The sequence below is a fragment of the Amborella trichopoda genome, chromosome 13, assembly GCF_054954075.1.
Source record: "Amborella trichopoda isolate Santa Cruz 75 chromosome 13, AtrichopodaSantaCruz75HAP2 v2.0, whole genome shotgun sequence".
In the NCBI taxonomy this organism is placed as follows: Eukaryota; Viridiplantae; Streptophyta; class Magnoliopsida; order Amborellales; family Amborellaceae; genus Amborella; species Amborella trichopoda.
In genome coordinates this window covers 49,216,279-49,231,307 of record NC_142348.1, presented here as the reverse complement: position 1 = coordinate 49,231,307, position 15,029 = coordinate 49,216,279, and the positions used below count along the sequence as shown (strand labels likewise).

General features: G+C 36.2%; 1 protein-coding gene across 1 annotated transcript; it reads left to right on the top strand.

The window, feature by feature from the left end:
• Positions 1-432: 432 nt before the first annotated feature.
• On the top strand, positions 433-2,814 carry LOC18446018 (protein JINGUBANG). The gene has a single exon (XM_006856144.4). The coding sequence runs from the start codon at positions 884-886 to the stop codon at positions 2,486-2,488; it is 1,605 nt and encodes a 534-aa protein (XP_006856206.4). The 5' UTR covers positions 433-883; the 3' UTR covers positions 2,489-2,814.
• Positions 2,815-15,029: the final 12,215 nt, after the last annotated feature.

Here is a 15,029-nt window from a genome sequence, read left to right as displayed (position 1 = left end):
ATGTGGGCTCTAATTTAATTGTTCCAGCCAATGCAAACTTAATGAGGGACAAAGGGGTCACTCGGTCTTTAACAAAAAAACCAGGGGCATTTTCTTCCTTAAAAAAAAAAAGCCAATGTAAAGCGAAGTTGGAGGCAAAAAAAGGGTTATTTCTAATCCTTAAAAAACGATCGAAAATTGAAAATTTGGAACTTTACCGGGTCAGTAACCAACTGATGACTCGGACTTCCGAAGCCCTGGAGACCAGTTCACCGCCCCCCCTCTCTCTCTCTCTCTCCTTTTGCTTGGCTCTGCGTATTATGAGCACTTTCTCTCTCTTCCTTTCCATACACGCAACGCCGGCCGTCAGTTCCGACACGTGTCGTACCTGTGCCGGTCCTCACTGTATTCAGGCTCCCTATTTATATACACACAAAAACAAAACCCCTCTCATTTCGCTATAAAAGCTTTGGTTTTCTTCGTACACAGGCTTCTACGATTCCTCTCTCTCTAACTTTCTTCAAGTCCTTTGAAAGTTAAGGACAATTTCCTTCTTTCTCTCTCTAAAAGTAGTTTTCTTCGCAGGAGGGTTTTCATGTTAATGTTACCCTCTCATTCTTTTTATATCGGACACTTTGAATTCTCTCTCATAACTCTTTTTGAGCATTTGGGCATTGAGCTCTGCACTTTGTTGTCTTTTGGGTCACATATAAAATCCTCTCTCTAGAACTATCTCGGGCTTTGTTTAATCTCTGAAATTCTCAGAGTCCTCTCTCTCTCTAAAAGATTTTTTTGGGCTTTGTTCGTTCTCTGCAACTCACAATACCCTCTCTCACTTTCTAAAATTTCTTTCGGCGATTTGGGATATATTGATTCTCTCGGTACCTTATTTATATGAGTGAGAATGAGGGAAGAGAGGGGAACACTAACGCTCACAGAGTCGGGTAAAGCTCGAGGAAAGCTCTCAAACTTGATGCACTCAGACCCAAACATATCCTCCATGAACAACGAAGACGAATTCGCGAGAGACAGCAATGCATCGACGGCGAGCCCGAGTTATTACTCAGATCGAAACCGGATAAGCGCCGAAGGTTCGCCCTTTAACATGTCTCCATGGCACCAGACTTCACCTTATACTAAATCTCCATGGACTCAAGCTTCACCGGTGATACCATTCGCCGATGATAGTTTCCCAGCTAATGGCCTTATTGGTTCTTTAGTGAGAGAAGAAGGGCATATCTATTCATTGGCAGCAGCTGGTGAGTTGCTTTACACAGGCTCTGATAGTAAAAACATCAGGATCTGGAGAAACAGACAAGAATATGCAGGATTTAAATCGAATTCGGGCCTGGTTAAGGCCATTATAATCTCTGGTGAAAAGATATTTACCGGTCACCAGGATGGTAAAATTCGGGTTTGGCGAGCGTCGAGTCGAAACCCGAAATCCCATAAACGTATAGGGACCTTGCCTAAGCTTAAGGATTTCATTAAGTGCTCGCTCAAGCCGAGCAATTACGTCGAGGTGAGGCGGAACCGCAACTCTCTATGGATCCGACACTACGACGCGGTGTCTTGCCTCAGCCTAAACGAGGATCATGGCCTCTTATACAGTGGCTCATGGGACAAGACCCTAAAGGTGTGGCGAATCTCCGACTGCCGCTGCTTGGAGTCCATCAATGCTCACGATGACGCGGTGAATTCAGTGGTGGCCGGCTTCGACGGTCTCGTTTTCACTGGCTCAGCCGACGGAACCGTGAAAGTGTGGAGACGCGAGCTCTCAGGCAAAGGGACACGGCACGTATTTTTACAGGCGCTGCTGAAGCAGGAGTGCGCAGTGACCGCTTTGGCCGTCAACCCGGCTGCCTCGGTGCTGTACTGCGGCTCATCGGACGGGCTCGTAAATTTCTGGGAGAGAGAAAAGAGGCTCTCTCATGGCGGTGTCTTGAGGGGACACAAGCAAGCGGTGCTATGCTTAGCAACCGCGGGTCCTCTTGTGCTCAGTGGTGGAGCTGATAAGGCCATATGTGTATGGAAGAGAGAAGGTGGCCAACACATGTGCCTCTCCATACTCAGCGGACACATGGGCCCTGTAAAATGCATAGCCATGGAGCCCGATAGAGAGGCCGGGTCCGCTGCATCCAACGGGAAATGGATCGTATATAGTGGGAGCCTGGACAAATCCGTCAAGGTTTGGAAGGTGTCGGAGCAGGCGCACGAGTACCCAACACCTCGCGTGTCTGGGGGGTTTCACGACGAGACACCCGTGTCGGGTGAGTCACACGGGTTGATTGGGAGGGAGGAGGACGATGACTTTGACCCACGAAAGAGGGACGACGACCCGGAGTTTGACCCGCGGGGGCCCGTCGAGCAGCCCGTCGCGGACAGTTCGAATGGCCGTAAGCTCGAGACACGCTTGTCGAGGAATAAGCAGGGGACATTCGCGTCGCACGTGGTGCCTCTCCTCTCTCCTGGCCGCGTCAGCCAGAAGGTCAAGAAGCGGTTCGGGTGACCCTTTCCTATCTTTTTTTCCAGCTCCATTCCACACCACCCTCACACCACGATTCTCGTGGCACCTGTAGCAACGAAATCGGAATCGCAAGGGAGAAGATAACTGGTGACCACCTTAACTGGGTTTGGCGCGTATCACAATTCGCACGTGCCTCGACTGTATACAGGAAGGACTGGAGGGGGGAGATGGGTCTTTTGATTTTTTTTTTGGGGTAATTGTTTCTTTGACATATCGCGAAGAGCTAATTTGTTTGATTAATTAATGGCTTGTAATTTTGTAATTTATATTTTGCTCGACTCGCAAGGAAGTGTGCATTTTTTGTTGCATATCTTTTTTTGTAGATGGTTCTTTTACTCATGGTTTTTTTTTTTTTTCAAGTGAAATCTTTGATTTATTTTTTTATTCTCTCTATAGTTATGCGCGCGAGCGGTCACCTTTGATTTCTTAGAGTTTGTTTATTGCGCTTTTCCTTCTTTAACTTTTTTTTAACTTTTTTTACCTTAAAATGTGTATTTGTTTTATGAGAAATGGCTTTGTGAGATCCTCTCACACCCATGTGTATAGGACTCTAAAGATCACCATAAAATTTGGCACATATATGTAGAAAAGTCAAGTCCCACATCTATATGACAATTTTTTTAGAGATTTGTGTCAAATTTAATGGTGATCTTTTGAGGTATTACACACGGGTGTGGGAGGGTCTCATAGGATCATCACTCTTGTTTTATTCTTGGTGTATAAATTCTAAAGTTCGGCGAACAACATTTGGAACATATTATTGCAATAACCTTTTTCCATTGCAGGTGAGCATCTTGTACTTTTCATTCAAAAATAATCGATGGTGTATCAATTTCCTAACGAAAATCTGTCCTATAAATCCCAATAACAAGATTTCACACAACTAATAGAAACCATGGGTATATGAATGGAAATTAAATGTCATTTTAGGGGTGCTTTAAAACCTATCGATCTAGATCGGGAATCGCCAATTCAAATTGAGAATGAGAGGGACTAAACTAGTTCTAGAAAGGTATTATTGGTAATGGTCCGTATCATAATTTGCTCTTTCTTAAAAATTAAAAAAATAAAAAAGATGATGGTGGCAATTTGGAAATGTAGTTACCTCACTACTTTTTCTTAGGTAAGAGTCTTGCAAAGCGAGCGCACGAGTGCTCGTTGATGGTGCGCACAACCATTTTAGGCATTCAATGAGACAGATAGATGCAGTGTTTAAAAAAACGTCGAGTCGAGCCCGGTTCGACCCGGGAATCGCCATGGACGGATCAAATTGGTAAAAAAAATGGGAATCTTCCGGTTTTAGAGAGAACCGGACGATTCTGTACAGTGACTAGCCGATTCACTTACGGAAGCGGCGAGTCCGTACAATGAATAGGCGAGTCCCGTACGGATTTTTTTTTTTTTTTTTTTTTTTTTTGTGTTTGTAATCCATGATAGATTTTTTGTAATACTTGATCGATTTTTTTGTAATCCATGATCGAATTGTTTTTTTTTTTTTGTAATCCATGATCGAATTTTTTGTAATCCATGATCGAAATGTTTGCTTTTTTTTCTTGTAATCCATGATCGAATTTTTTGTTTTTTTTTTTTTTTTTGTAACCCATGATAGAATTTTTTGTAATCCATGATCGAATGTTTTGTAATACATGATCGAAATGTTTTTTTTTTTTTTGTAATCCATGATCGAAATGTTTGTTTTTTTTTTTGTAATTCATGATCGAATTTTTTGTTTTTTGCTTTTTTTGTAACCCATGATAGAGTTTTTTGTAATCCATGATTGAATTTTTTGTAATCCATGATCGAATTGTTTTTTTCTTTTTTTGTAATCCACGATTGAATTTTTTGTTTTTTTTTTTTTTGTTTTTTTTTGTAATCCATGATCGAATTTTATGTAATCCATGATCGAATTTTATGTAATCCATGATCGAATTTTTTGTAATACACGATTGAATTTTTTGAAAATTTGTGATTTTTTTTTTTAATCCATGATCGAATTTTTTTTTGTAATCCATGATAGAATTTTTTGAAAATTTGTGATTTTTTTTTTTTAATCCATGATCGAATTTTTTTTTGTAATCCATGATAGAATTTTTTGAAAATTTGTGATTTTTTTTTTTTAATCCATGATCGATTTTTTTGAAAATTTGTTTTTTTTTTTTTAATCCATATTATTCAAAAAGAAAATGAGAGAGATGATGATTCTAAGGCCACCCTATCCCAGCCATATTATTCACATATCGAGTCCCAACAGCAACAGTGTAGGGATGAGCACGACAACGCAGGTGAGCATGAAGGATGGACAATCTTCGAGGATTTTAGATTGGGAACACAACAAAACACTAACACTCAGGGATTTGGGAATAGTCAGACGCCTGCTAATATCGATGATTCGTTTTTAGATCGAATCAATGAATTGTTAAACGAATTCAATCAATGGCACCAGCGTGACCAAGAAGAACAATAACGTCGTCTATCATTTTATTTTTAGATCATATGTTACTAATTTTATGCTTTATTGTAGTCCATGTATGTTGATATACTTATTCCATGATAATTATATGTTTATCCTTTTGTGTGATGTAAATTAAATGCTGAATGGCGGTTCATGCAGAGAAAGAACATATCAATATTCGCATATTCATTCAAAAACATGAAAATTCTTAATGGAGTACCCTCATTTCTTATTGAATTCCTAAAAAACAATATTTATAATGAATTTTAATAATTTTTTCGGATTTTTTTTAAGCTTTATTCTGACCGATTCACCCGATTCCCGATCCGGATCGTTGATTCGCCGATCCGGATCGGTTTTTTGGAAGCTCGATCCTAGTCACCGATCCGTTTTTTAAACCATTGGATAGAAGCATTGTATGCATTAGTTTTAGGGAAAAGTTTATAGAAAGCCTAGGCTCTAAACAATTAGAGCCTGCCTCAAAACTTTTAGTAGAAGAGATTGTTTTGATGTCCAAATATCAAGATCATCTCGACATCAAGACACATAGACATGAAAAAAAAATAGATTTTAAGTTTTGAAAATAGTGCATCTTGTAACGTATTTTTAGTTTTAAAACTATATATGAGTTGTAATATTCATATTTAAATAATTTACATAATAATTTATAATAATAATTTTCATTGTCAAGAGCACGTATACTATACTCCCATGAGACAATATTGTACACTTTCTCCCCCGGTCAATAGATCTACATTGGAAACAATGTAAGAATCACAAGACGTTTGTTTTCAAAATCACAAATTTAAATTTTGGGTTTTCTAACGCTTGGATTTTCACCACCAAAACTTGGATTATCTTTGTACAATCTTGATACATTATTTTAATTTTCAACTGCATAGAGTGCAATTTGGAATTTTTGTTTATTGAGGTTGGTCTATGAATTGAATAGGTTTAACTCCAAAATTTAGGGTCCTTGAATTACCTCACATTGAGTTTCACCAGAGTGAGTAAATAGATTCCCACGTTAAATTACTCACATTCTGCATAAAGGATTGTATACTATGAGACAATTTATCTTTCTCACTAGGTCAAATTACTCCTAGCCAGTAGATATTAAATTGGTTAGTTTGGGATGTGTCACGAAATTTAACAAGGTATTTATTTATTTATTATTATTATATATTATTATTATTATTTACAACCATTTGATTTGAAATCTAACAGACAAGCGTGATTGTGACAACTTTGTGCCCAAAGTAAATGGTCTCTTTGTATACTTTTCTCATATTTATTTGGTCACATATAAACAAGGGTTTTGTTAGGCTGCTCCTACACATGAAGTATATACTTAATATGCTTAATATTTATGGACACTTGATATCATTATCATATAATGTAGTAACTTTTCTCTGAAGACACTCAATGTCCATTGATCAATATGAATATACAAGCTTGTCTTAAATAGACAAATACAGATAACAATAACAAAATTAAATTATAGACACATATATTATACTTAGACTTACCATAAAATATAAGATATTGTATCTATTCTTCTCATATATACCGAGACTCTTCACATGGCATCAGAGCCAGATTCTTCTTTGTTGTGTCCATTCATATAAGATTGAGTCTGTTACTTGGTCCTCTTTTTTTGTAGGATCGAGTTTGTTGTTCTGTTACTCGATCATATTTGTTTGTTTGCAAGCTGCTGAATCGATCATTGAGTTCTGTTGGCACTTCCAAGTACCATTTTACTTTCTCAATTGACTCGACTGTTTTTACTTTTTGGAGAATATCTAAAGTTTTTTATTGTTGCTCAAGCCTGCTCTATTTGAGCATTCTATTTCTGAGGCTTGTTGATCTACCGTTACTTGAGCCTGCCTGTTATGATGTTTCTCTGTGCTTGTTGATAAAGCAATCTGGGTATGTACCAGAAGATCTAACTGCTCGTTTCCACAACTTAGTAGTCAAACTCCAGCTGCTCTCTCTCATAGTATCTGAGTTGGGTTGGGGGGGGTGGGGAGGGTGGAAAAGGAAAGTATATATTGTCTACTAGGTTATATGGCAGGTGTAATCAGTATATATGAGAATGATAGATACAATATCTTGTATTTTATGTTAAGTATGGGTATAATATATGTGTTTGTGATTTATTTATATTATTGTCATATCTATTTCTCTATTTAAGACAATATTGCACATTCATATTGATCACTGGACACTAAGTCTTTTCAGAAAAACCTGAGACTCTTCATAGGAAATATCTATTTGAGTTATTTTTGCCATTGTATCAGGTAATCTCTACAAAAACTAAAACTTGTAAATTTCTTCCACTGATAGTGAATGCATCCTTACCCCTTGCCTGTGGATGTAGCATGTTTTGGATGAACCACGTAAATTTGTGTGTCTTCTACTTTTATTTGTGTTGTGATTTGACGATTTATCATTTTACTTATTTTTCTTGCTTCTATATTTTTCTCAAATATATTATATATTATTGTTCTTGGGTATTTTGTTTGGTTGTTGGATTCATTATTATGGGTTGCTAACCACATTAAGTAAGAATTTGGATCATTGTGATTTACCAATTGATCGAACACTTATCTTGCCTATTTACATGCACAAATATAAAGTGTTTTAGGCCACCAAAGTAGCCTTTCGTTAGAGATAAAATGAGCAAGAGATATTATCCTAGATAAAAACTTTGTCAATAGTTGTACTCAAGGAGAGATACAAAAGCAATTTATAGAGAGAAAAACATCATTTGGTAATTAAAAATCAAGTGATTGGTGTGAAGAATTGTGGCTCTTCTTTTCTTGACATTAATAGTCGTATAATGGCATATGAATGGACAGAAGAATTGTGGCTATGTTGTTCGATAAGGTGTTGAGAACAAAAAAAATATGAGAAGAATGGAGGAAAAGTATTGTGGTACCTGTTTATAAGAACAATGAAGATATACAAAATTGTGCGAACTATCAAGGGATCAAGCTTATGAGCCATTTTATGAAGCCCTGGAAGAGAATGATTGAGCAAATATTTAGGTATGAAACAAGTGTATTTGAGAACCAATTTGGTTTTATGCTAGGAAGGTCAACAGCTAAGGCTATTTTTCTACTTAGGCAACTGATTGAGAAGTTTATGGTGAAGGGAAAGGACCTCAAAATAGTCTTTATTGATTTAGTGAAAGCTTATGATAGAATACCTCGAGATTTGATTTGGAGGGTGTTGAAAAAGAAAAGAGTCTCCAAACACTACATCGACTTAGTAAGAGATATATATAATGGATCGCCAACTAGTATACGAACAATTAGTAGAGAGACGAGTGAGGTTTTAGTAACAATAAGTCTACATCATGGGTCACCATTGAGCATGTACCTCTTAGTTTTAGTTATGGACGACTTAACTAGATACGTAGAAGATGAGGTACCATGGTGCATGTTGCTTGTAGAAGACATAGTTTTGATCGATGGGACCTGAAACATCGTCAATACAAAGTTATAACTTTGGAGGGATGCTTTAGAATCCAATGATTTTAAAATTAGTTGGACTAAGACATAGTATATGAAATGCAAGTTTAATATAATAGGAGCAGAGACGAGGAAATAGTTAAACTTGATGGCCACAAAGTACAAAAAATACTGCACTTTCAATATATTGGTCGATATTCTAAGAAAATGGAGGATTGAGGAAGTTGTGACACACAGAATTAGAGCTGAGTAGGCAAAGTGGAGATGTGCAACTGGAATTTTATGTGATCGTCACATACCAATGAAGTTGAAGGATAAGTTCTATAGGACAGCTATGAGACCATCTTTGCTTTATGGGGCTGGATATTAGGCGGACAAAAAATAATATACCCATAAAATGAGTATAGCACAGATGAGGATGCTGAGAAGGATGAATAGCATGACAAGAAGGGATATAATTCGAAATGAATCCATTCGAGAGGATTTAAGTGTGGCACCAATAGGTGATAAGATGAAGGAGAGGAGACTTAGTAGGTTGGCCATGTGTGGAGCCAAGCAAGTACGACATCGGTTAGGAAGTATGGGTTAGTTCAAGTAGAAGGACTTACAAAGGCAAGGGGTAGGCCCATAGTTCGAAAAGATACAAGGACTTATGGCCTCACTGAAGGGCCTTTAATAGAGCAGGACGGCAAACCAAGATTCGTGTAGCTGACCCAATTAATTGACAAAAAACTATTACGATAATGATGATGGCAATAAAATTTATGATAAAAACTTTCGAGTTAATAGTTGGATGCAATCATTCTTCCACATATCCACACCTTTAAGGATAATAACCAAATTACCCTCTCTCTATACCAGTCTCTCTCTCCTCTGCCCGAAGTCTTTCAATGGAACAACCTTTGCTAAGGAGCATGGCCCCAAATTGACGAATCAAAATTGGGAAAGTCATCAGAGGGAGAAAAGGAAGAGAGAGAGACACGAGTGTGGAGAGAACGGACATGAGTTTTCGAAGAGATAGAGAGGGGGGGGAGGGGGCGAGAGAGTCAAGAGAGGGAAAGCGCACACGTACATATGAAAATCTTGAAAATGGACAGTGCAGATATTATGTTGCAAAATGAACTATTTTTTAGACTTAAAATATTTTTATTTTTCATGGTCATAAATCTCGATGTCGAGATGATTAATCAAAAGGTTTTTCAACATTAAAACTACCTTATCCGCTAGATTTTTGAGGTGTATCCCTAGTGCTACATTATAAGGTTGTACTCTTATATAAACTTTTTCCAATATTTATTCGGTGTGGTTTGTATAAAGGATCTTTGTCAAATTTAATGGTGATCTTTTGGGGTCCTACACATATGGGTGTGAGAGGGTATCATAGGATCATTACTTATATATATATATATATATATATATATATATATATATATATATATATATATATATATAGAGTAAACCTTACAACAACTGGCCAGCTATAATGCATAGAATATAAGTGGAATAGGAGTCATTAGATCTTCATCATGCGGTTCAAAATATACATCACTATTTGAATTTTAATTTTTTTAATATAAATCTAATTAATATAAAATTTTGAGTTTATATACCTAACACTATTGCGCACCATATAAAAATATAAAAAATATTATTTTCAATAGTTTAAAATGACCAAAATACCCTTATCATTTTTCAGGGGTATTTCGATCATTTTATATTTTTGAAAAAAAATTTATATATTTTTATTGGTGCACCCTAATTTTTAGTACACATGTATAAAATTTTTATTATGATTTGATTTATAAAAAAATAATTAAAATTAAAATAGTGATATGCATTCTGAACCGCATGATGAAGATCTGACGGCTCCCATTCCACCTATATTACTATTCATTATAGCTAGCTAGCTATTGTTAAATTTTTCTATATATATATAGGGGACGTTTGGTTCGCGTGAAATTGTTCTCCAGAAAACATTTTTATATGAAAAACTTTTCTCATGTGGTTAAGTGTGATAATATTTTTACATTAATTAGTTGTCTGTTGGTATGAAAATATACACTAAAACTAATTACTATAAAAATATTTCCACACTTAACTAGAATTTTAAGCTGTGAAAATGTTTTCTAGAAAACAATTTAACCAAACGTACAATTTAACCAAGCATGCCCTTAGCGTTATACTAGAATTACCACGAATATATGTATGTATATATATATATATATATATATATATATATATACCCGCTTTGTCAACTTCATAAATTTTTTTTTAAAAAAATATGGAACTACCCTTTTTGTTATTTGAAAAAATTAGCTTTTTTGGCTTTTGAAAATTTGAAAAATAGTGAATTTACGGATTTTAAAAATCTAGACTTATAGTTTTTCAAAAATTGAATATATGTCTAGAAACGAAAGTATAGTTTTCGATTTTTGAAAAACAAAAATTGTTGTATTTATGGTTTTTTATATAAATAGTTGTTTCAAATGAAAGCTCCACAAAATTCCAAACCCTAACACCAAAAAAGAAAATAACCATACACTATAACATTCATGCCCTAGAAAAAGACTCAATTTATTGCAGAAAAAAACCTAGAAAACCCTTAAAAAGTAAGAAAAAATAACTAAAAACCAAAGTCACAATCTTATCCATCAGATTGACATTTTAATAGAAAAAATAATACCTAAACAATAAAAAAAATAAAAAAATAAAAAAATGAAATATAAGGTAAAGAAACTTGATCATACCTTCGAAGAAGAAGTATGGGCTTCTCGCTAGACAAACCTTTTTTTTTTTGGTAAGTCAGTGGGGGAAAAGGCCCCCTACCTGTATTTCATTAATAAGTAAGAAATAGGAAGCTTACTGCTCATTAATGTATAACTCTAGAATAGGGCACATGTGCCAAACCATGAGTTAAAGTACGACAAATAAAATACGGAGGATGTGAACGCTAAACAATAGCTCCTTGATAAGATGTAGCCCTCTTTGCAGGATAGCTCCATGATAAGATGTAGCCCTTTTGTAAAAATATCGGCCACCATATTGGCTTCACGAAAGATGTGGGAAATGCACTACCCACCCTTAAAGAGACATTGTCGACTATTTACTTCTACCGTATGTAACTTCCATGGAGGTTGGAAGCGTTCATGAATAACATTAACGAGCAATGTTGAGTCACTTTCAATCTGAATAAGGTAGCATTGTAGTTGATCAGTTAAGATTAATCCTTCTTCTAAAGCGCAAAATTCTGCATAATTATTAGAGGTAATTTTAAAAGGTTTGGCAAATGCTGCAATAAAAGCACCATCATAATTCCTAATTACACCACCTCCCCCTGCTTGGCCTGGGTTATGCAACGAAGCCCCATCAATGTTTATCTTGAAGTGATTAGAGTTAAGAAATGATCATGCCACTGGAATAGTAATTTTATCCCTCTATTGATACCATTTGAACTGTAAGTTATCAATGATCGCATTTTTTGACAAATGAAATGTCCAAGATTTAGCATCAGCTAATTCCAGAACATGAAAAATGATATGTCTGACTAACTGTTCCCTTCTGGTCAACCTATCATAGAAAACTCGCTGGTTGCATTCTACCCATAAGAACCATATAGTTGTAAAGAATAAAGAAGTCCATATATTGAAGAAACCATTTGATTTGAATCTGAATGATAACCATTTTCTCAACATCATAGGAATAGAAATGCCAGAGATGAAGCGCTTGTCGCATCGTCAGGCAATCGACCTCCATATAGCCTGCGAAAATTCACAAAGAAACAATAGATGACAAACTATCATCACTATTTTTGCAAATGGGCATACAAGAGGAGCCATAGCAATCCCACGCTGCTGAAAGAGAGTAGTAGGTAACCGATAATGGAGGGCCAACCAAGAAAACCATTTTGCTTGGGGGTGACATTTTGCTGACCGTAAGGTTCTGAATATTGACTAAGAAGTTCCCTTGTTACGAATAAACTCCCAAGCTTCTTTAGTTGAGAACAAACTACTCGCAGAATTAATCCACACCAGAAAATCCCTGTGTGGCTATAGTAGAAGAATATTGCTCTGAGCCTCATTCCATATCCGTGTAAAAAAACCTGACGTAGGTAGCGGTAAAACCAAAGATTGAGGAACACCTCCAATATAATCAGAGACCTTTGGTATAGCAACGTCAGGTCCTGATGAACAATCGTACCATAAGAGTCCCATATTGACTCTTCTGATAACCACGGGTCTACCCAGAAGTCCACAAGCTGACTATCACCAATAACCCATCGAACATTATCCTTCAATTGAGATAACCCCAGCCGAATACCCTTCCAAGCATAAGATGAGTATCTTTTGTATTTAGTCTCCCATATGGAAGAATTCTTGAAGTAACGATGCTTAAAAAATTGAGTAATTAAGGATGAAGGATCTGCCAATATTCTCCATGCCAATTTCATCATCCCTATAATATTAAAATGGACTATATCACGTATCCTTAGTCCCCCTTCTGCTTGAGGTAAACAGATTATGTTCCATTTAACTAGATGAACCCCCTTCTTTTCAGCCATGCCTGCCCATAGGAAGTTTCTCTGCAATCGTTCAATCATATTACATGTTCTCTTTAGTAAAATAGATGATAGAATCCAGAATATAGAAGAAGCGCATAAAACTGATTTCAACAACTGGAGACGCCCTGCATAAGATAAAAGTCAAGACCTGCCAAGAACCTATCATTCCAATAACTTTTCCAACCAAAGTATGACACTGATTGTGCTTCAAATGACCATGAAACAAAGGTAGCCCTAGGTAACGGACTGGAAGGGGCCTTCACTAAAACCAAGTTCTTTCATAATCAAAGATTTATTACCCTGCGAAACCCCAAAAAAGAAGGCTTTGCTTTTTGCAATCTTGAGTTCTTGTCCCGTAAATGCTTCAAAAGTAGAGATAACTGACTCCATAGCAACGACATTATTAATTGAAGTATTACAAAACATCACCGCATCATCAACATAAAAAAGATATGATATTCCATAATCACAACCCGAAGGAAAAGCCCTAGTAATTATACCTTGCTTGATAGCACAATCCAATTGTCTACTCAAAAAATCCATCACCAATAGAAAAAGATAAGAAGATAAGGGATCCCCTTATCTCAGACCTCTTTTCCCCTTAGGAGAACAATTATGCAACATATAGAAGGAAGGAGTGGATATGCATAAACGAACCCAAGATATCAAAGTATCTAAAAATTCTAAAGCATTGATACGAGCAATAACAAATGACCAAGATACTTACCATAAGCTCTGCTTTTTCCTATATATTCTGAGTTTTTATGAATTATAATTATTCCAAAAGATTGACCATTTCCAATGTTATGATCATTGAATCCTTTTTTCTAATGTTTGTTCAAGTCAAGCAACATTTCAAAATTGTTGAGTTTTTTTTTTTTTTTTAAAACAAATGTTCGCAACTTTTATTGCTGATTAAGAAAAGGAGATTGTATCATTAGAGATAACAAGAGAAGGTAAAGAAGCACCACCCTTAGTCAAAGAATTTGCTAAAGAGTTTGCTTCAGGATACACATGGGTGAAAGAAACTGATAAAGCTTCTACCAGATCCATAACCTGCAACCAAAGGGATCGAAGCTCCCAGGGGACCTTCTGTTCTTTGTTACACAATCTAATAACATTTAAAGGATCCCCTTCAATCCAACAGTTTCTAACAAGATTCCTATCAACCAAGATTTTTACCCCACTCAGTAAAGCACTTAATTCAGGAAAATTGGCAATTTTAACCCCAATCGGACCAGCATATGAGAATAGGATATTACCTGAGGAATCACGCAAAACACCACTAATCCCAACTACACCTAGATTTCCTAGACAGCTACCATCAAAATTTAGCTTCAAACTTTCACAAGGAGGTGCAGTCCAAATACATTGTGGTCTATTTCTGACACTCCCAAGAAGAAAAAGGCTGCTTAGATTAGCCATAACATCAATCTTGGAGATGCCCCACCCCTCTTTTAGCACAGATAGCCAAGACCAAATCGAAAAGTTTGATGTTATTTAATAATCTCTCAAAAGGCAAAGAATTCCCCTCTAATGTCATCTTATTTCTTTCCTTCTACACCTCCCAAAGAATGACACTTTTTGCGATTTTCCAAATAATTTTTCTAGTCTTTGGCAAATGAGAAATAGAAAACCATGATACTATCCCTGCAATCGAAGAAGGAAGTACCAAATTGATCTCGAGAATCCGAAAGAGCCAAAACCGAATTCATAATGTGAATGAACAATGGATGAAGAGGTGCGCACCAAACTCTCCATCATCTTTGCAAAGAAGACAAACATTTAATAAAAATTTTCCTCTTTTGATCCGATTGTCAATAGTCAAAACCTTATTCATAGTCGCCAACCAAATAAATACTTGAACTTATGTGGGATGGGTCATTTCCATATCTCAGCAATCTTAGGGCATGACCATCTCCAACGATCATGAAAGAACAAATTGTAACATGATTTAACAGAGAACATCCGTTCACTCTCAATCTCCCAAATCATTTCATCATCTGCACTCAACGAGACATAGACTTTATCCAACAT